General features: G+C 42.0%; 1 protein-coding gene across 4 annotated transcripts in view; it reads right to left on the reverse strand.

The window, feature by feature from the left end:
• PAK1 (p21 (RAC1) activated kinase 1) overlaps window positions 1–21007 on the reverse strand; it is a 196524-nt gene that overhangs the window by 54260 nt on the left and 121257 nt on the right. For all 4 annotated transcript variants that reach the window (XM_051850720.3, XM_051850728.3, XM_051850733.3 and 1 more), the window contains exons 3-5: window positions 8860–8960; window positions 8249–8396; window positions 2927–2964 (exon numbers count right to left, since the gene is read on the reverse strand). In XM_051850720.3, coding sequence (XP_051706680.1) covers window positions 2927–2964; window positions 8249–8396; window positions 8860–8960 — 287 coding nt within the window. The remainder of the gene's footprint in view (window positions 1–2926; window positions 2965–8248; window positions 8397–8859; window positions 8961–21007) is intronic.

A 21007-nucleotide genomic window follows, 5' to 3' on the forward strand; every position in this document is an offset into this window, starting at 1 on the left:
AGCTAAGGAAACAATCAATATGTGAAGAGACATTCAACAGAATAGGAAAAAATATTTGTGAGCTATCTATATGAGAAAGGATTAATATTCAGAATATATCAGCAACAAAAAACTCCACAACAACAAAAACAAAACGAACCAACCCAATTGAGAAATGGGCAAAGGACCTCAAAACACAGTTCTCAAATGAAGAAATACAAATATCCAACAAATATATGAAAAAATGCTCAACATCACTAGCCATCAGGGAAATGCAAATCAAGACCACAATAAGACATCACCTCACCCCTACAGAGTGGCTAAAATCTGAAAGACAGAGAGTAACAAATGCTGGCAAGAATGTGGAAAAGGGAGAACTCATACACTGTTGATGGTTAAGTCCCACTTACAATGACTGATGTCATATGTTCAAATCCTAGCTGCTCTGCTTCCTATCCAGTTCCCTGATAATTCATCTGGGAAGGCAGCAGAAGATGGCCCTAGTACTTACTTGGACCCTTGCCACCCACATGGGAGACCTGGAAAGAATTCCTCCTGGCTTCTGGCTTCTACATTTGGCCTAGCTCAGCCCCAGCCATTTAGGGAGTGAATCAGTGGACAGAAGATCTCTCTCTCTCTCTCTCTCTCTCTCTGCCTTTAAAATAAACAAATCTTAAAAATAAAATAGTATGAGAGGGGCAGGGGTTGTGGTAGAGTGGGTCAAGCTGCCCCTTAAGACTCTGCAAGCATCCCATGTCAAAGTACCTGGTTGAAGTCCCAGTTATTCTGCTTCCAATACAGCTTCCTGCTAATGTGAACCCTGAGGGCAGCAGATGATGGCTCAAGTCCCTCCCACTCATGTGGGAGACCTAGACTGAATTCCAGGCCCCCAGCTTCAGCCTGGCTCAGCCTGGCTAAGCCTGGCTATTTTAGCCATTTGGGGAGTGAACCAGAGAATGGAAGATATTCTCCGGCCTCCCCCCCTCCAATTTGGGATATCAGCATTCCAAGTGGCTCTTCAACCTACTACACCACAACAACTGGCCTCTGGGGCAATGTTTTTAATTTATTTTGCATTATGTCTTTCCTGAAATTAAGAAATTTGGGATTATCAAGAGATGGTCACATGAATTCAGTCCACCACCTTGACCCAATTTCTAGAGAATCTAAGATGTTAGTTTAAAATGCATATCTGTGGGGGAGGCTGAATCCAGAGGGGTCTAGAGGAAACTTCCTGAGCCTGCCTGGAATTTGAAAACCTGTCTTTAAGTTTCAAATCCCTGGTAGCAAATACCCCAGCCCCAGGGCGCTTCTGCCTAAGGATCATTAAGGTGGTATAATAGGAGTGGCTAAGACCCTTTCGCATCACAACACCCCACCCCTTGCCCGCATCCACTCATTTGCTCTATATCTCAGCTATATGTACACCTCCCTTTTACAATAAAGTGAGACCCTGCTTCGACTGGGCTCCACACCACGCCTGACTGTCCCCCGGGTTTGGGGAAGGCTGAGTGGCGGGTGGCGCACTTCCCCTCCTTGGTCAAGGCAAGCTGCGGGCAGCCTGCCTAATTCTCCGGCGGTGGCGAGGAACAGTCACTGCACATATCCAACAATATCAATCTTCCATTTAAAACACTTCCTTAGCTCCAGCACAAAATTCAAGCTTTCTAGCCTGACACACTGGATCCTTAACAACCTGGATTTGTTCATGCTGTCACTCAGACAAGAAAGCACTGCCTTTTTCTCCATCTGGTATCATTACTTGGGTTTACCTAACACTATACTATAAATCTCCATTTACATATTCATATTCATTACTAAATTATGAGATCAAGAGCAAACACTTTACCAGTCCTTGACTCCTCAAAAAAAACCACACACACACACACACACACACACCCCCAAAGAGCCTGGTACATGGTACATACTTATCATACAAAGCATCAAGCACTGAAATGCCTAGTATCTTAGAGTTAGATCTCAGACCAATGAGCCATAAATAACATAATTTTAGAGCTAGAAGGAATCTTAATGATAATGTTTATTAAAAAGGTAAACCTTTAGGTCCCAGCAACTCTGTTCAAACTTCACTGTACTACCTGGCAGGGGAAAAAGTCACTCCATCAACTCTAAGCTCATTGTACATTACTCAGACCTCTCTCACAGCCCTTATCTCTCGTCTGTTGTTAATTTTTCCCTCAATGTCTAAGACAGCATATATCATTTCTGTGTCACCTGTACTTTGGTACAAAGAAAATGCTAAGGAAATATTTACGGTATGAGTGAATAAATGACTGTTGAAACAGAATTGTGTACTGGTTTTAAACTACTCTTTTATTTAAGGAGAGGGAACAATTCATTTAATCTTTCAAGTCTCAGTTTCTTAAACTGTATTATGGAGATAATAATCCTGTTCTATTATTTCACAAGTCAAGTTGAATCATCTATATGAAGTCAATATGGAAAACAATGACATGCTACTACAATACAAGCCATTTCCCTCCAGGTAAAACTAGTAAGGGAATACAGAACACTGAGCTACAGGGACAAATGTTCTCTTTGGGGGAGCAGCATGTCCTTGGCAGCCTGAATAGTTTTATCTGTAGATACGAAACCAGTACAGGTTTTTACTAAGCAGGTGTTATACCCTCTGCCATATGGCATGAGCCCCAGGGTTCTTCCTCCTCACTAACAAACAACATAGCTGAGGCTTTACTGCAGTCTCCTTTGTAAGACCTCTTTGACACCTTCTTCCTCTGTTCACATTGAGAAGAACCTTGAATATTAAGTCCAACTCCTTTATTGTATGCACAGGGATTCTGAGAGCCAGGATGGGGAGGCTACCAAGAAGAGCACCTCTAGCCCAGGCTCTGTGTCTACAATAGCAACTTGATCTGTACTAACCTCCATACCTGCTTGTATCAGAATAGAAGAAACAACGACTTACCAAAGTGTTAGAAGAATTATAATCCTCAGTAGATTTATCTGAAAAGGAAAAAAGACAAGAAATTAAGAAACATTTATGGTTAGAGCAAAGGAAGTCTACTTGTTCAAGCACTTGCCAGGCTCACAGAATAGTAACACTGAGACTGGCACTATGGATCAGATATCATTGTCAAACTTATACATATCAATCCTTTAATCTTTACTTTGGCTCTGAGTATTATTATTATATCCACTTTCATAGATTTGGAAGCTCATTTAAAGAAGTTAAGTAATTTGACCAGGGGACATATAGATTAAATAAAGGAGTCAAAATTTGAATTCTGGTCTAATTCTAAATACTATGCTAGAACTATATCCACACATCATCAGCTATGGCATCATCAGGCTTCAATGAACAAGAAAACTGACTGAATCCTACGAGAATCCATGGCACCATTCTGAACCATCTTTGCCAAATCATCGCATAACCTGCAACTTCAGCTTTCAGAAAGCATCCTTCCTCATCCATGTGTATTTCCCAAAGGGAGAGAAAGACTAAGATTTAGGAAACGAGGTATTAACTATGGCAATTGTAATTAAAGGCAGGCTCTTGTTACCTAAGAATCAAGCTCCCTCAATGAAGAAATGAATTACAATATTTCACTGATTGACAGGTACATTTTTTACATTAACATCTCTGAAACAGAGATGTGTCCTACAACTAAAGGTATTTCATCATTTAATTTGCAGATAGTATATACAACAATACACCTTAAAATCATGCTATCTTAAACTAATAATAAAACATGAGGTAGAGACCAAACAGAGATCTCAACAAGAAAAGAAGCTTAAAGACCAAGTATTAGGCCAGCACTGTGACATAGAAGTTAAGCCTCCGCCTGCAGTGCCAGCATTTCATATAGGTGCCAGTTCAAGTCTCAGCTGCTCCTCTTCCAATCCAGCTCCCTGCTGGAGAATGGCCCAAATCCTTAGGCCTCTGTACCCATGTGGGACATCTGGAAGAAGCTCCAGGGTTCTGGCTTTGGCCTGGCCCAGCCCCAGCTATTGCAGCCATTTGGGAGTGAACCCGTGAACGGAAGATCTCTCTGTCTCTCTGTCTCTGTAAATCTGCTTTTCAAATACATATTTAAAAAAAAAAAAAAAACATGGCTGGCGCTGTGGCTCAATAGGCTAATCCTCTGCCTGCGGCGCTGGCACACCAGGTTCTAGTCCGGGTCAGGGCATTGGATTCTGTCCCAGTCTCTCCTCTTCCTGTCCGGCTCTCTGCTGTGGCCAGGGAGTGCAGTGGAGGATGGCCCAAGTGCTTGGGCCCTGCACCCGCATGGGAGACCAGGAGAAGCACCTGGCTCCTGGCTTCAGATCAGCGTGGTGCGCAGGCTGCAGTGGCTATTGTGGGGTGAACCAACGGAAAAAGGAAGGCCTTTCTCTCTGTCTCTCTCTCTTTCCACTCTGCCTGTCAAAAACAAAACAAAACAAAACAAAAAAATACCAGAAAGAACCAGTACTATTTTTGGTTTTGCTGTTTAATCCCTAAGGGTCCAGGAAGAAACTGATTTTGCCAGCTGACCACCAATGCAATTAAGAAGAAGAAACATTCTACCACAAATCTAACAATCTCTAAAAACCAAGCCCAGACAATGTCCAAGATCCAATTCCATCATATAAGAAAGTGGCCTACAGCAAATCATGATCCCAAGAAAGCAAAAAATAAGGCAAGCTATGATAATACGTTCTTAAAACAAACCCTAAATAGCCAGCTTTATGTTGGAGAAATACATTCAGGACATCCTTTAAATATAACTCATTTTTTATCTTATTCAAAAGGATCACCATATGCAAAGGGCAACACTATGGCTTCACTGTACTACCCCAAACTTCAGGCTCTGCTACTTTTGAGGGCTGGACACTGTAGTGATAAACATCTTTTATATATTTATAGCTATAAAATTATTGTATATTGCTCCCTTTAAAGGTAATATGCATTTTTTTTTACCAAAATCAAACTCAAAAGCATGGAAAAACAAGAGTAGAAAGTACTTCCAATCCCTTCATTTTAAAAATGAGGAAACAGGTTCAGAAAGGGAAAGAGACTGGTTTAAGGTCACATAAATCAGTGGCAAAATAAGGTAAAACCCAGCTGGACTGTCAGTCTAGTCTACTGTTTGCCTATCACATTAATTACTAATTAATACAGAAAATCAATTGTTAAAAAAATTGGAAACTTTGACAAACAATTGGCATGGAGGGGTTGGTTTAGATTATAGACTACAACAAATTTAAAGGCCCAAATCTAAAACATACTTCCATCACCTACCAGCTGTGTCATCTTGACTATGTCATTTAATTTCTGAGCTTATTTAATGTCTTTGAGTTTGCAGAACAGGAATAACAGTCTTTTCCCTGCCAACCTCACAAAACTATCATGAGAATTACATATGATAATTCACATGTGGGCATACAAACTGAGGTAGTATTACCACAGTCGATAGTATGAAAGGAGAAGAAACAGAGAAAGCAAAGACACAACATTAAAAACCAACTGTGGCAAATATAGTTTTGCTTACTGTTGGCCCTTCAACTTTTAGAAAATTAAAAATCTCAGACATAAAAACATCACACATACACAAAAATTTATGGACACAGGGTAGATGTATGCATATTTATCTAAACATATACATCCAATATTATTCAAATACACATGCGAACATACACAACAAGTACCTGAATGAGTGTATCTACACACATCTATTCAGGAATACTTATGTGGACTTTTAATTCCGAACATATGCAAACCTACAACAGGGTTGTGCCTCCATATACTTACATGCCATTTACACACATCTATACACACCCATTCAGAAAAATAGATTCTTGCAAACATTTCTCTGTTGAGGCTTTCAAATCTTCTCATCTGATAGCTCTGTAACAAACTCCTTAAACATCAGCTCTAATGTCCTGACTAGAAAATTTTGCCTCTCAGTACTACCTCCCACCCCAATTCCTCCTTGGAATGACAGTCCCTCAATGGAAGAAGTAAGATAGACCCGGCAGGCCAGAAGAAAGGAAGGAAATACTGCTGCGAATATGCATGACCCTCTACTGGGTACCACCATGGCAGCATGAGCAAAGCTGCAGTCTGTCATCCCCACCATCTGTGCCCTTTGATACAAGCCAGATACCAGCTAGGGAAAGCATCCTCCAAAATCAGCAGTTTATGTTGGTTCTCATCTTCCCCAGTAACACTGTCTTTTGAAGGAGGCACGAGACTGGGAATTAAGAGACTACCCCTGCCACTAATTTAGTCACATTAGAAAAGCCCTTTTTGCTTTCATTATCTATAAAACAAGGGACAACTGGTATTACTAAGACACTTCTTGCTTTAACATTCTAAGATCCTATGTAAAAGGCAAGTTTCCAGAAATACAGATTTCTGTGAGAAAAAATTCTCAACTAAGGAACTAAGGAAGGAGGTGCTTCAAATAAAATTACAGAGGCACCAAGTATATTCAAAGACGGTGGTCTAGGAATTAACAGACTTAAGGTCCAATCCTGATTCTGCTATTAAAAACACTCCAGGAGGGCCAGACATTTGGCACAGTTGCTAAAAGGCCTCTTGTGACACCTGCATCCCATATCGGAGTCCCTGGGTTCGAATCCTGGCTCCACTCCTGATTTCAGCTTCCTGCTAATGCATAACCTGGGAGGTAGCAGGTATGTGGCTCAAGTAGTTGGGTCTCCCTCCTATGTGGGAGGCCTGCATCGAGTTCCTGGCTCCTGGTTTCTGCCTGGCTCAGCTCCAAAAGTTGCAGGCATTTAGAGAATGAAATAGCAAATGGGAACTTACTGTCTCTCTGCCTCTCAAATAAAAGAAATAAAAAAATTTTTAAATAGCATACAAAAATAAAACATTCTGAAAAGCATAGTTCCTTCTATAGAGAGTAAATCCAAATAACATTTGTTATTACTTTCTGTTCATTCAACTGATTAAAAAAATTAGTCCTTTGAGACACCAGCAGCTTATCTAGTTAAAAAGCTATACATTGATGTTATTAAATAACTAATGATGCTAACAATAATGATAATGGCAGGTTTCCTTACTGCTGCTCTACAACTTTTACATCAATGAGCTTATGTATTCTTCACTACAACTTCTTGAGATAGGAAATAGTATTCCCATCTTGAGGCTCAAAGAAATTAACTGACCTAGGCCGGCGCTGCGGCTCAATAGGCTAATCCTCCACCTAGCGGCGACGGCACACCGGGTTCTAGTCCCAGTTGGGGCGCCGGATTCTTTCCTGGTTGCCCCTCTTCCAGGACAGCTCTCTGCTGTGGCCTGGGAAGGCAGTGGAGGATGGCCCAAGTACTTGGGCCCTGCACCCCATGGGAGACCAGGAGAAGCACCTGGCTCCTGCCTTCGCATCAGCGCGGTGCGCCGGCCACAGCACGCCAGCCATGGCGGCCACTGGAGGGTGAACCAATGGAAAAGGAAGACCTTTCTCTCTGTCTCTCTCTCTCACTTTCCACTCTGCCTGTCAAAAAAAAAAAAAAAAAAAAGAAAGAAATTAACTGACCTAGAATCTAGTGAATGCCAGAATGTAGACCTTTTAATATAAAGCCTGTATTCTTTATATATCACGTCATGCTTTTAAAAAATGTACAAGAATAAAGACTTGAGTTTATGGAAAACCTATCATCTTGCCTGTGCAATTCCAAAATTCCTTACTACCATATGTAAAGGGCAACACTATGGCTTCACTGTATTACCCCAAACTTTAGGCTCTGCTATTTTTGAGGGCTGGATACTCAGTAATAAACATCTTTCATATACTTATAGCTATAAAATTATTGTACATTGCTCCCTTTAAAGGTAATATGCATTTTTTTTACCAAAATCAAACTCAAAAGCATTGAAAAACAAAATTAGAAAGTACTCTGCTCTTCCCAATACTTTGTTGTCTTACCTCAGACTAACAGGCATGGGGAGCTTTTACACCCAGATTACAATCCTCTCCCTCTTCCCTTTTTAAGTTTATTTATTTATTGTTTAAATGGCCCCAAAAGTCAGGGCTGGGCCACCCAGAAAGCAGGAGCCCAGAACTCCATCCAGTTCTCCCACATGGATGACACGAACCAAACTACTTAAGCTATTATCTGTTACCTCCCTGGATGTGTATTTACAGGATCACAAGTGCAGTAGCCAGGGACTGCAACCAGGCATGCTGATATGGGATGTGGGCATTCCACGCAGCAGACTGAGCGTGGTACCACAATGCCTGCCTTGAACCTTATCATTCTGAGCCTATCTTGGAAATAGTCCTCCTACCTGTAAAGCTCATGTACTTCTGGCTATTGGAGGTCTTCTTTGAGTTGTAAAATTCCAACACATCCAGAACAGCCTGCGGGTTTTTCTTCTGTTCCGACTTAGTAATATTTGATGTCTGAAGCAAGCGGGCCCACTGCTCTGGCATTCCCTGTAAGAAAGACATTTAAGGTTGTCAGGAAGGCACAGTCACAGGGGACCCTGAAAGTCAAAGCTAATGCTTATATCTTCTAACAGCAAAAGACCAGCTTATTAGTCATCCCTTTACTGCTATGCCTTCAGAATTTATAAAAGCCTCTTTTATAATACCTTTCTCATTGCATTAATCACTTTTTGAGATGTTTCTTTACAAGGCTATAGCTCCTTTAGAGCAGAGGCCATGTTTGATGTGTTCTTGCATCATCAGTGCCTTAAACAGAACCTGCTGGCACAGAACCACTTAACAGAGGCCTATTTAAGGAACGGAGAGTGAGAGGTTCCCGGCTACAGTTTTGGAGATAAGGAAAAGTGTCCCTCTCAGGAGCATAAGAAGATAGTAATGAGCACAGGGAGAATAAGAAAAGATTGAATCTAATAGCACGCAGTCAGAACTCTTAAGAGGCAATAAGACTTACCGTAAACTCCCCTGTGACAGCATCAAAACCAACGTGAATTGTGTGCTCAAAATCTGAAGGAAGAGAAATTTCTGGCCGCTCCTTTTCCTTCTTTTTATTTGCTGCAAGAGAAGTAAGAAAAGGGGAATAAAAAGGACATTATTAAGTTTTTAGGCTTATTCTAGCTCTTAATTGAGCAGTAAGCTTCTTTAGAAGACAAGGTCAATCTACTTTGTGTATGTATGTATTTACAGGGTCCAACTACAGACTTGGAATAGACGCTCAATGCATTTTTGGTTGTGCTAAAAAAAGGAGGTGCAGGAAGAACATTTATCAGCATTAACAGTCCCGGATCTTCCACTAATTTTTTAGTGGAAGTTTTTACAGGGCAAGGCACTTCAAGAAATCTTCCCCAATCTCTAGGCTAGACACTTACACTCTCTCCTCTGTTGTTATAGCACCCATGTAGTAGTATTGGCTGATTTTAAGTGTTTATTTTCCCTACCAAAACTTAGCTCCAAGTGCAAAGGCCATCACCAATTCATCATACATTCCCAAAGCCTAGCACAAAGTAGTTTCTCAGAGAGTGAGTAGAGAAGGGAACAAATGACCAGATACCTACCTCGACTGAGCAAGGAGTTTAAGGAATCTAAGACACGCAAATTCTCTCAAGAGTAGTAATAAATGTTTCATTTCACCAGCTCTGGTCTAACATTCATAAAACTTATAACCCAGTGCTTATCAGCTCTGTTTCTCACTTGACCTTAGCCAGAAAGTCAAAAAGTGATTATCAGCTCTGTTTTAAAACCCATCTGAGGGCCAGCGCCGGCACACCGGGTTCTAGTCCCGGTCGGGGCGCTGGATTCTGTCCCAGTTGCCCCTCTTCCAGGCCAGCTCTCTGCTGTGGCCAGGGAGTGCAGTGGAGGATGGCCCAAGTCCTTGGGCCCTGCACCCCATGGGAGACCAGGATAAGTACCTGGCTCCTGCCATCGGATCAGCGCGGTGCGCCAGCCACAGCGTGCCGGCCGCGGCGGCCATTGGAGGGTGAACCAACGGCAAAGGAAGACCTTTCTGTCTCTCTCTCTCACTGTCCACTCTGCCTGTCAAAAAAAACAAAACAAAACAAACAAACAAAAAAACATCTGAGAGCTCAGTATACTAAAATTAAACCGTTTTGTTAAAAAAAATGATTTACTATTTACTTTGAAAGAGTTACAGACAGAGAGGGAAAGTCAGAGATCTTCCATCGGCTGGTTCATGCCCTAGATGGCCAAAACAGCCAGCACTGGGTCAGGCTGAAGCCAGGATCCAGGAGCTTCATCAGGATCTCCCACGTGAGTGCAGGGGCCCAACACTTGGACCATCTTCTGATGTTTTCCCTAGCCATTAACAGGGAGTTGGATGGATGGAAGTGGAGCAGCCTGTACATGAACAGGCACCCATATGGGATACCAGAATCACAAGCAGTAGCTTTACCAGCTATGCCACAACACAGGCCCGAAGAAATTCTGGAGTCTTAATATGTCCACAGACCCAGCACAACTCTGATGAACGGCAGTAAAATGGGGAGGAAAAAACATGAAGGCCTGGAAGCCAAGCCAGTTTTACCTTCAGCTCACCACATTACAATAGTGCTTTAAAAAGCTCATGGAAAACAGAATTAAAAGATAAGTTTAGGAATAAGCATTTGTCTTAGCGGTTAGGACACAACGTAGGCTGTCCAGTTCCACACTTTTTTTGAATTTAATTCCTGGCTCCTGACTCCAGCTTTCTGCCAATGCAGATCCTGGGAGACTGCAGTGATGGATCAAGTAGTTGGGTTTCTGACACCCATGTGAAAGACCTGCATTGAGTTCCTGGCTCCTGGCTTCAGGCCCTTACTCTTGCCCCTCCATGCCATAGGTGTTTAGGGAATGAACCAGTAGATGGGAGCTTTCTCTCTTTCTCTCTCTCTCTCTCTCGATCTGTCTCTCCCTGCCTCTTAGATTCTTAAAAAAAAAAAAAAAAAAAAAAAAATTTAAAAGTAAATTTATTCTGGTGCAAAAATTTTGAAATACTTGCATAGTTTTTTATAACATTCATTTTCCATAAAATTTTAGAAATATTCTCATATATAGCTCAGAATCTCTGCTTTGCCACCTCAGCAATGGGGAGGATGGCCTTGATCTTAAGAGCTCTTCCAACTCCTACACTCTGCAAATATATGAAAACAAGAACATGAGTGCTCTCAAAGCTCTCTAGCAGGGATGGGGAACATCCAGCCCACAGACAATGTAAGTCCTGTGAAATCACTGGGTCTGGCCCTGCCAAGGCAACTGAAGGTGGGACTTGAAATTCAATAAATCTCAGAACACTGAAAATAGACCTACAGTATGACCCAGCAATCCCACTCCTGGGAATTTACCCAAATGAAATGGAATCAGCAAATGAAAGAGTTATCTGTACCCCATATTTATTGCAGCTCAATTCACAATAGGTAACATACAGAATCAACCCAGATGTCCATTAACTGATGACCGGATAAAGAAACTATGGTGTATATATAGTATGGAATACTACTCAGACGTAAAAAAGAATGAAATCCTATCTCTTCTGCAACAAAATAGTTGCAACTGGAAACCATTATACTTAGTGAAATACGCCAGTCCCAAAAAGATAAACACCATGTTTTCCCTGATCTGTACAAAAAAAAAAAAAAAAGAGGGAAATTGGCATTTTGAGATTCAATGATTGTTCATAGCCCTACTGTTGAGCAACAGTGTTTATTTCTTCTTACTTTTATTGAATTCTTTACTTAGCATAGGGTTAACTTTATGAGTATAAAATAAACTGAAAATAGATCACTGTAAAAATTAAAAGAAAGAATAAGAAAGGAAGGAGTGAGAGTGGAAGCATGGGTGGGAGAGAGGGTAAGGTGGGAAGTATTATCAGTATGCTCCTAAATCTGTATATATGAAATATGTGAAATTTGTTCACCTTAAAAATTTTTTTAAATAAATAAATCTAGAACAGGCTCATTTTTAGGCTGATAATTCTGTAAGGCCATGAATGATGTTATAAATATCCAAATGGCCCTTGAAAGAAAAAAAGGTTTCCCCATCCCTCCTCTATAGCTATATTTCTTCTCAAGATAGAATCCCACAGTTTTAAATAGATACATCATATACATATTATCTGATATAATCACCACAATTCTTAGAGAATTTTTACTTATAGTTTAGGAAACTGAGGCACAGACCTGGCCACAGCTACTAAGTAACTAAAATCCAAGAGGCCTTTTTTCAAAGCTAACATCCTTTACATTCTATAATTTCACCCCCCATTTAAAAAAATTTTTCAAGTTGAATTAAAAAAACCAACAACTTTGGTGTAATGGGAATAAATAACACTATGAAGGTAACAAGAATATATACCATGATGTACATCACTCTTCATTCTTTCAATCACGTATAATAAATATTATTACTGTCATCTTTTAGATGGGGAAACTGAATAATTGGTGCATAGAGCTGGTGAGAGCTGGGATTTGAACCCAGGTCTGATGCTAAAGGTTCTTTCTTCAGTATCTTAATGAGAAACATTTGCCTACACGCCAACTGCTAGAGTTTAAGCTATTTATGCACTTGGCAATTTCCCCTTCAAAAGCAGCTGCTCTGAGAAAAAGAAGGCTAAGAGTTATACCATGGTCCAATTTAAGCAGTCATTTATGACATAAGTCCATTTGTTTTGCTCATAGCTAGAATGCATGAGACATGCAGCAGGACTTTGGAAATGCTTTCTGTACAAACTGCTTTCTGTCTCTAAACTCCTTCTGATCTAGGCATTAAAAGATTTTATGGAAATACAATTAACGTTTTATTTAGATTCCTATTTTTCGTATTTATATATTGTACTCACATTTTTTTCTTTTAAACAGGCAGAGTTAGACAGTGAGAGAGAGAGAGACAGAGAGAAAGGTCTTCCTTCTGTTGCTTCACCCCCTAAGTGGCCGCCACGGCCGGCGCATTGCGGCCGGTGTGCTGCGTCGATCTGAAGCCAGGAGCCAGGTGCTTCTCCTGGTCTCCCATGCTGGTGCAGGGACCCAAGCACTTGGGCCATCCTCTACTGCACTCCCTGGCCACAGCAGAGAGCTGGACTGGAAGGGGAGCAACGGCGCCCCGACTGGGACTAGAACCTGGGGTGCCGGCGCCGCAGGTGGAGGATTAGCCTAGTGAGCCACAGCGCCGGCCTTGTACTCAAATTTTATATATTACTTTTTTGTATGTTATTAACATATAAGACAACATCATAGGCATGGACTTCAAACACAGAAGGAACTCTGGTAATGGAGACCCAGAGAGTGGCTCAGAAGGTAAGTAGTTTATGCGGCCAGTGGTGTGGCATAGTGGGTGAAGCCACCACCTGCAGTGCCAGCACGCCATATGGGCTCCAGTTCAAGTCCTGGCTGCTCCACTTCTGATCCAGCTCTCTGCTATGGCCTGAGAAAGCAGTGTAAGATGGCCCAAGTGCTTGAACCCCTGCATCCTCGTGGGAGACCCGGAAGAAGCTCCTGGCTCCTGGCTTCGGGTTGGTGCAGCTCCAGCCATTGCAGCCAACTGAGGAATGAACCAGCGGATAGAAGAGTCTCTCTCTCTCTCTCTCTGTGTAACTCTGACTTTCAAATAAATAAATAAATCTTAAAAAAAAAAAAAAAAGCTAAGTAGTTGATAGAAGAGTTCCAGGGAAATGAAATCATTTATCACATGAGTATACAGGGTAATGCTAAAGTTGGCTCTGCTTGTATTACTCACTCTGAGCCCTACAAGCTTCAGATATACTTCCCATATACCCACTTCCAAGTTCCTGCTCATATTTTCTTCTCCTGGCTTGGAATCCTCCCCCACACATTCTCCTTGTCTCAGCCATCTTTTCGGTTTTTTTAAAGTTTACTTGTTTATTCAATCACTTATTCGAAAGGCAGAGCAACAAAGAGAGAGAGAAAGGGAGAGACAGAGAGAGAGAGAGAGAGATTCCATTTGCTGGCTCACTCCTCAAATGGCCACAACAGCTGGGATTGGGCCAGGCCAAAGCCAGGAGCCAAGAACTCCAACCTGGTCACCCACATGGGCAGCAGGGCCCTAGTATTTGGGCTACCACCAGCTCTTTCTCAGGCATATTATCAGGAAAAGAGACTGAAAGTACAGCAACAGGGACTCGAGTCAATGATCCAATGCAAGATGCTGGCATCTCAAGGGGTGGCTTAACATGCTGTGCCACAACGCCAGCCCCTTGGCCATCTTTTAAAGACTGGCTCAAGTTCCACCTCTTCCAAGAAAGATACTGTGATCATTCTTGTTCCCTGTGAACTCCCAAGATACTGAGTCAGCATACATTTAGTCATTTCCTGTTTTATATTACTCTTTGCTTTTAATTTTTTTTTTTTTTTGACAGGCAGAGTTAGACAGTGAGAGAGAGACAGAGAGAGAGTTATAGACAGAGAGACAGAGAGAAAGGTCTTCCTTCTGTTGGTTCACTCCCGGTCTCCCATGCGGGTACAGGGACCCACGTACTTGGGCCATCCTCCACTGCCCTCCCGGGCCACAGCAGAGAGCTGGACTGGAAGAGGAGCAACCGGAACAAGTACCCAGTGCCCCAACAAGGACTAGAACCCGGGGTGCCGGCGCCGCAGGCGGATGATTAGCCAAGTGAGCCACGGCGCCGGCCACTCCTTGCTTTTTTTTTTTTTTTTTTTAAGTTATTTGAGAGACAGCAAATGAATTAGGGAAAGAACAAGAGCAAGAGCAAATATGGGCGCTTCCATTTGTTGGTTCACTCTCCAAATATCTGCTACGGCTGGGGCTGGGCTGGATCGAATCCAGGTTTCCCTCATGAGTTGCAGAAACCCAGTTATTTGAGCCATCACCACTACTTCCCAGGCTCTGCATTAGCAGGAAGCTGAAGTCAGGAGACAGAGCTGGGTATTAAACCCAGGCATTCCAATATGGGACACAGGCATCCTAACCACTGAGCTAAACAACACCCACCACTTGCTATTTTTAAGACTTAAAAAGTAAGCCTCTTGAGGACCAAAACCATGGCTTCTAATTAGGATCAGTATCCTGACTCTCAAACAGGACACAGCACAGAGTTTGCTTACTTCAAAAACACCCTACCAGATACTGGTGAATGACCTTCCAGACTGTATTTCCACTCCCTGAGGAAAGAAGCCCTGAGATGTAAACTGACTTGCCCTGAGCCATGGAGCACATGATGATAACACAGTTCACCTGATCAAGTCTTTTATCTCCTTATATCCGCTGTTCTCTACTGACTGATTTGATGGGAAGCAACCACTAACCGGGGGGAGTGGGGCGGGGGAGGGGGGCAGTTTAACACATACCAGGCCTGGAGTACAACAACAGGAAGGACCTGGCTGATGTGGGGGAGGAGTGCAGTAGGTGGAAAGGTGAAATGTAAATGGCAGGATTTAGCCTGGATACTGTGCAATCTGGGCAGAGACCACCAGCAGGAAACAGGGTTCCAGAGGCAGGACGCAAAAAGTCATGCAGTCCTGGAGTCACCCAGAACTGAAGTTAATCCCTTCTTGGAAGTAACAACCACCTCCCTCACATGTGTACAGACAGCCCTTCATAAACCCCTTTCACAGTCACTGTTCTCCCTGGCTCCTCCCAACAAGCCCATGAGCCAGGCAGCGTGGATGATCTCCATTTCATAGCTGAGAAAACTGAGATCAAGAAATAAAAAGAAATCTCTGTCAGTGAGAAGAATGTGGACTAGAAGACAAAGAACGATGCCGTATTATCTTTGCCATTAACTCAATGTATGACCCTGGAAAAGTCACTTTTTTTGAGTTTCTAGTTCTTAATCTGCAAAACAGGACAATGATCCACGCTTGAAGTACTGATGAAGGTAGGTAATACAACATCATTTTTGAAGCATTTAATATCTGAAAGAAATCATTAAGGATGAATAGGAATTAGCCAAGCAGAGATAAGGAAAGCTATCTAGAAAGAACAAAAGTAAAGATCATAGGCAGTAAAGAGTGTGATCTTTCTCCCAGCTTTCCAATGGCCCAGCAAGTCCACCAAATCTCATGAGCTCTTACTTAGGCATATACTCTGAACTCTGGATTCGGAAAACATACAATGGATAAAACAAAGCAAATCCAGGATCCTGATGGTTCAATATCCCAAGGCTATACACCTGTCTTCCTGGAACTACTGCTGCTGTAGCAAATTTTTTAAGATGACTAGAAATATGAATCTGGAAGAATATGATGAAAACTAAAGTATACACAAATATTTGTATACGAATGTTCATAGACATTAATGCTAACAATCAGAATATGGAAACAACCCAAATGTCTCTCAACTGATGTCTGGATAAAATGTAGTAGATCCATATAATGAAATGAAATATGACTATTACTGAGCCATAAAAAGAAACGAAGCCCTGAGTTATTCTACAATATGGATGAAACTTGAAAACATGCTAAGTGAAAGAGAGCAGTCACCAAAGGCCATATACAGCATAATTCCATTTATGTAAAATGTGCAAAATAGGCAAATTCATAGATAGAAAGTAGATTATGGTTACTAGGAGGTAAGAGAAGGGGAAAATAAGGAATTACCATTGATGAATATGGTGTCTTCTTGAAATGATGAAAACGTACTGGAATGAAATAGCTGTAATATAATGGTTGTACAATTTTGTGACTATCCTAAAAATTACTGAGTTGTACATTTTAAGATGGTGAACTGTTCTCTCTCTAACTGTCTATAACTCTATCTGTCAAATAAAAAAAAAAAGATAGTGAACTGTATGGGATCTAAATTGTATCTCAATTTAAAAAAAATGCATCTTCTATTAAAATAAAGCAATTAGTATATTATCAATCTAATTAATGCTGAAATGTGATATCAATCATAATTAAAAACTCTGAGCATACTAGGATTATAGAATTTACTCATTCTAATAAAAGCTAATTACCAAAATCCCTGGGTAAACACTGTACTTAAAAATGTGAAATGTTGAAAGATTTTCCTCTGAAATTAAAAACAGACAAAAATATTCTTCATTCCTACTGTATCAATCATAGTATTGAAGGAATTAGCCAGTGTAATCAGGCAAGAAAAAGAAGAAAAAGGAGAGGATTAGAAAGGAAGAAAACGGGCAACAGCACTGTAGTGTAGCAAGTTGCTGCTTGAGACACCCACATCCCACAGCCGAATGCCAGCTGCTCTGCTTCCCATCCAGCTTCCTGCTAATGCATCCTGGGAGGCTGTGCTTGATGGCTCAAGTACCTGGGCTCCTGCCACCCACATGAGAGATCTAAATGGAGTCCCAGGCTTCTGGTTTATATATTTATTTTTAAGATTTATTTATTTATTTTGAAAGAGTTATCGAGAGAGAAAGAGAGATCTTTTACCTACTGGTTCACTCCTCAGATGGCCACAGCAGCCAGCGCTGGGCCAGGCCGAAGCTAGGAGCTTCATCCAGATCTTCCACATGGACAGCAGGGGCCCGAACACTTGAGCAATCTGCTGCTGTTTTTCCCAGGGCATTAATAGGGACCTGGATCACAAGTAGAGCAGCCAGGACACAAACTGGCACCCATATGAGATGCAGGCGGCAGCTTTACCAGCCATGTCATGATGCTGGCCCCAGGCTCCTGGCTTTTGGCCTGGCCCAGCTCTGGCTGTTGCAGGCATCTGAGGAGTGAAAGGATCTCCCTCCTTCTCCATCTCCCCTTCTCACTCTTTCAATTGCTCTGCCTTTTTTTTTTTTTTTTAAGATCTAGTTATTTGAAAGACTTATACAGAGAGAGAAGGAGAGGCAGAGAGAGAGAGAGAGAGAGAGGTCTTCCATCCACTGGTTCACTCCCCAGTTGGCACAACAGCAGGAGCTGTGCTGATCTGAGGCGAGGAGCCAGGAGCTTCTTCCAGGTCTCCTACAAGGGTGCAGGGGCCCAAGGACTTGGACCATCTTCCACTGTTTTCCCAGGCCAAAGCAGAGAGCTGGATAGGAAGTGGAGCAGCCAGGACTCGAACTGGTGCCCATATGGGATGCCAGCACTGCTGGCAGAGGCTTTACCGCTACATCACAGCACTGGTCCTGCTCTGTCTTTTATGTAAATGAAAATAAGTATGTTTTTAAAGTTCAGTATCATCATTTGGAAAAAATGAAGAAATAAAACTGTCAATTTATAGATAATATGTTCATATACATGAACAAAGAAAATTCCAACAGGAGAAAAATCTTAATGTCGTAAAAATAGTTAAAGATTTCAAAAATACAGCACAAAGCATTAGAAGGGAAATAATAAATTTTAAATGTTAAATATCTAATATTTAAATATTAAAATTCTATCAGACCCCTTGCCAAGCATTTATCAAAGATACCATTAAGAGCATGATAAGAGATCTATAGTATTTACATATGACAAAAGACTTACACCATTGAGATAAGAACTATAAATTAATAAGAAGCACCTCTTAAATGGGTAAAAGATTTGAAAATAGGGGCCAGTACTGTAGTGTAGCAGGTAAAGCCACTGCCTGTAGTGCCAGCATCCCATATGGGCGCAGGTTCGAGTTCCGGCAGCTCCACTTCTGATCTAGCTCTCTGCTATGGCCTGCACCCACATGGAAGACCCGGAAGAAGCTCCTGGCTCCTAGCTTTGGATCGGCGCAGCTCCAGCCATTTTAGCCATCTGGGGAGTGAACCATGAATGGAAGACCTGTCTCTGCCTCTGTCTCTACCTCTCTGTAACTCTGCCTTAAAAATAAATAAATAAATCTTAAAAAAAAAGATTTGAAAATAAAAAGAAGATCTAAATGGCCAATTCACACATGACAAGTTGCTTATGATCATTACTCACCAGACAGCATACCAGAATGGCTAAAATTAAAGACTTGTAATACCAAGGGCTGATAAAGAAGTGAAGCAGGGGCAGGATTTGGCCTAGTTGTTAAGATACCCACATCCAAGTTTTGGTTCTACTCTCGATTCTAGCTTCCTCATAATGTGCACCCTGGGAAGGAACAGGTAGTAGCTCTAGTAGTTGGGTCCCTGCACCCACATGGGAGACCTGGACTGTGTTCTCAGCTTCTGGCTTCAGTCTGGCTATTATAGGCAGTTAGGGTGTGAACCAATGGATGGGAAATTTCTCTGTCATAAATTAAAAAAAAAAATTTTGACAGGCAGAGTTAGACAGTGAGAGAGAGAGAGAAACAGAGAGAAAGGTCTTCCTTCCGTTGGTTCACCCCCCAAATGGCCACTGCAGCCAATGCGCTGTGTTGATCCAAAGCCAGGAGCCAAGTGCAGGGCCCAAACACTTGGGCCATCCTCCACTGCCTTCCCAGGCCACAGCAGAGAGCTGGACTGGAAGAGGAGCAACCAGGACAGAATCCGGCGCCCCAACCGGGACTAGCACCTGGGGTGCTGGCGCCGCAAGTGGAGGATTAGTCAAGTGAGCTGTGGCGCCGGCCTAAAAATTTTTTTAAAAAACTTTTATTTAATGAATACAAATTTCCAAAGTACAACTTATGGATTACAATGGCTCCCCCCACCATAACGTCCCTCCCACCCGCAACCCTCCCCTTTCCCGCTCCCTCTCCCCTTCCATTCACATCAAGATTCATTTTTGTTTCTCTTTATATACAGAAGATCAGTTTAGCATACATTAAGTAAAGATTTCAACAGTTTGCTCCCACACATAAACATAAAGTGAAAAATACTGTTTGAGTATTAGTTATAGCATTAAATCTCAATGTACAGCACACTAGGGACAAAGATCATACATGAGGAGTAAGTGCACAGTGACTCCTGTTGTTGACTTAACAATTTGACACTCTTGTTTGTGGCATCAGTAATCACCCTAGGCTCTTGTCATGAGTTGCCAAGGCTATGGAAGCCTTTTGAGTTCACTGACTCTGATCATATTTAGACAAGGTCGTAGTCAAAGTGGAAGTTCTCTCCTCCCTTCAGAGAAAGGTACCTCCTTCTTTGATGACCTGTTCTTTCCACTGGGATCTCACTCGCGGAGATCTTTCATTTAGGTCCCCCCCCCCCCAGAGTGTCTTGGCTTTCCATGCCTGAAATACTCTCATGGGCTCTTCAGCCATATCCAAATGCCTTAAGGGCTGATTCTGAGGCCAGAGTGCTGTTTAGGACATCTGCCATTCTATGGGTCTGCTGTGTATCTCACTTCCCATGTTGGATCATTCTCTCCCTTTTTTATTCTATCAGCTAGTATTTGCAGACACTAGTCTTGTTTATGTGTTCCTTTGACTCTTAGTCCTATCATTATGATCAATTGTGAACAGAAATTGATCACTGGGACTAGTGAGATGGCATTGGTACATGCCACCTTGATGGGATTGAATTGGAATCCCCTGGTATGTTTCTAACTCTAGCGTTTGAGGTAAGTCAGCTTGAGCATGTCCCGAATTGCACATCTCTTCCCTCTCTTATTCCCACTCTTATATTTAACAGTGATCACTTTTCAGTTAAGTTTCAGCACTTAAGAAGAATTGTGTATTGATTACAGTATTCAACCAAAAGTATTAAGTAGAACAAACAAACAAAAAATACTAAGAGGGATAACATAATTTTTTTAAAAGATTTATTTATTTATTTGGGAGGCAGAGTTACCAAGAGAGAGGGAGAGATAGAGAGGTCTCCATCCACTGGTTCACTCCCCAGATGGCTGCAATGGCTTAGCTGAGCTGGCCTAACGCCAGGATCCAGGAGCTTCTTCCAGATCTCCCATGTGAGTGCAGAGGCCCAAGGACTTGGATCATCCTCTGCTGTTGTCCCAGGCACATTAGCAAGGAGCTGGATTGGAAGTGGAGCAGCCAGGACTCTTAACTGGCACCCATATGGGATGCCAGTGTTGCAGGTGGAGGCTTAACCTACTAGGCCACAGCACCAGCCCAAAAATAACAGCTCTTAACAAGGTTCCTCTAACATGGAGTTAAAGAATGTCCCTAAATATAGGTTGCATTTTCTTTAAGCAGAGCTAATTTATTTAAGCAGAGCTAATAGGAAGGCCAGTTTAAATAATTTTGTTCACTGAGATTAAGCAGACCTAAGGACAGATTTCCCAAGAAGCTCATAAGAGTTATTTGTAATGTCCAAACAGGATTCTAAGCTCTGGATGTGGGCC

The sequence above is a fragment of the Oryctolagus cuniculus genome, chromosome 1 (genome assembly GCF_051225735.1).
Source record: "Oryctolagus cuniculus isolate XC-2025 breed Fujian yellow rabbit chromosome 1, ASM5122573v1, whole genome shotgun sequence".
NCBI classification, from domain to species: domain Eukaryota; kingdom Metazoa; phylum Chordata; class Mammalia; order Lagomorpha; family Leporidae; genus Oryctolagus; species Oryctolagus cuniculus.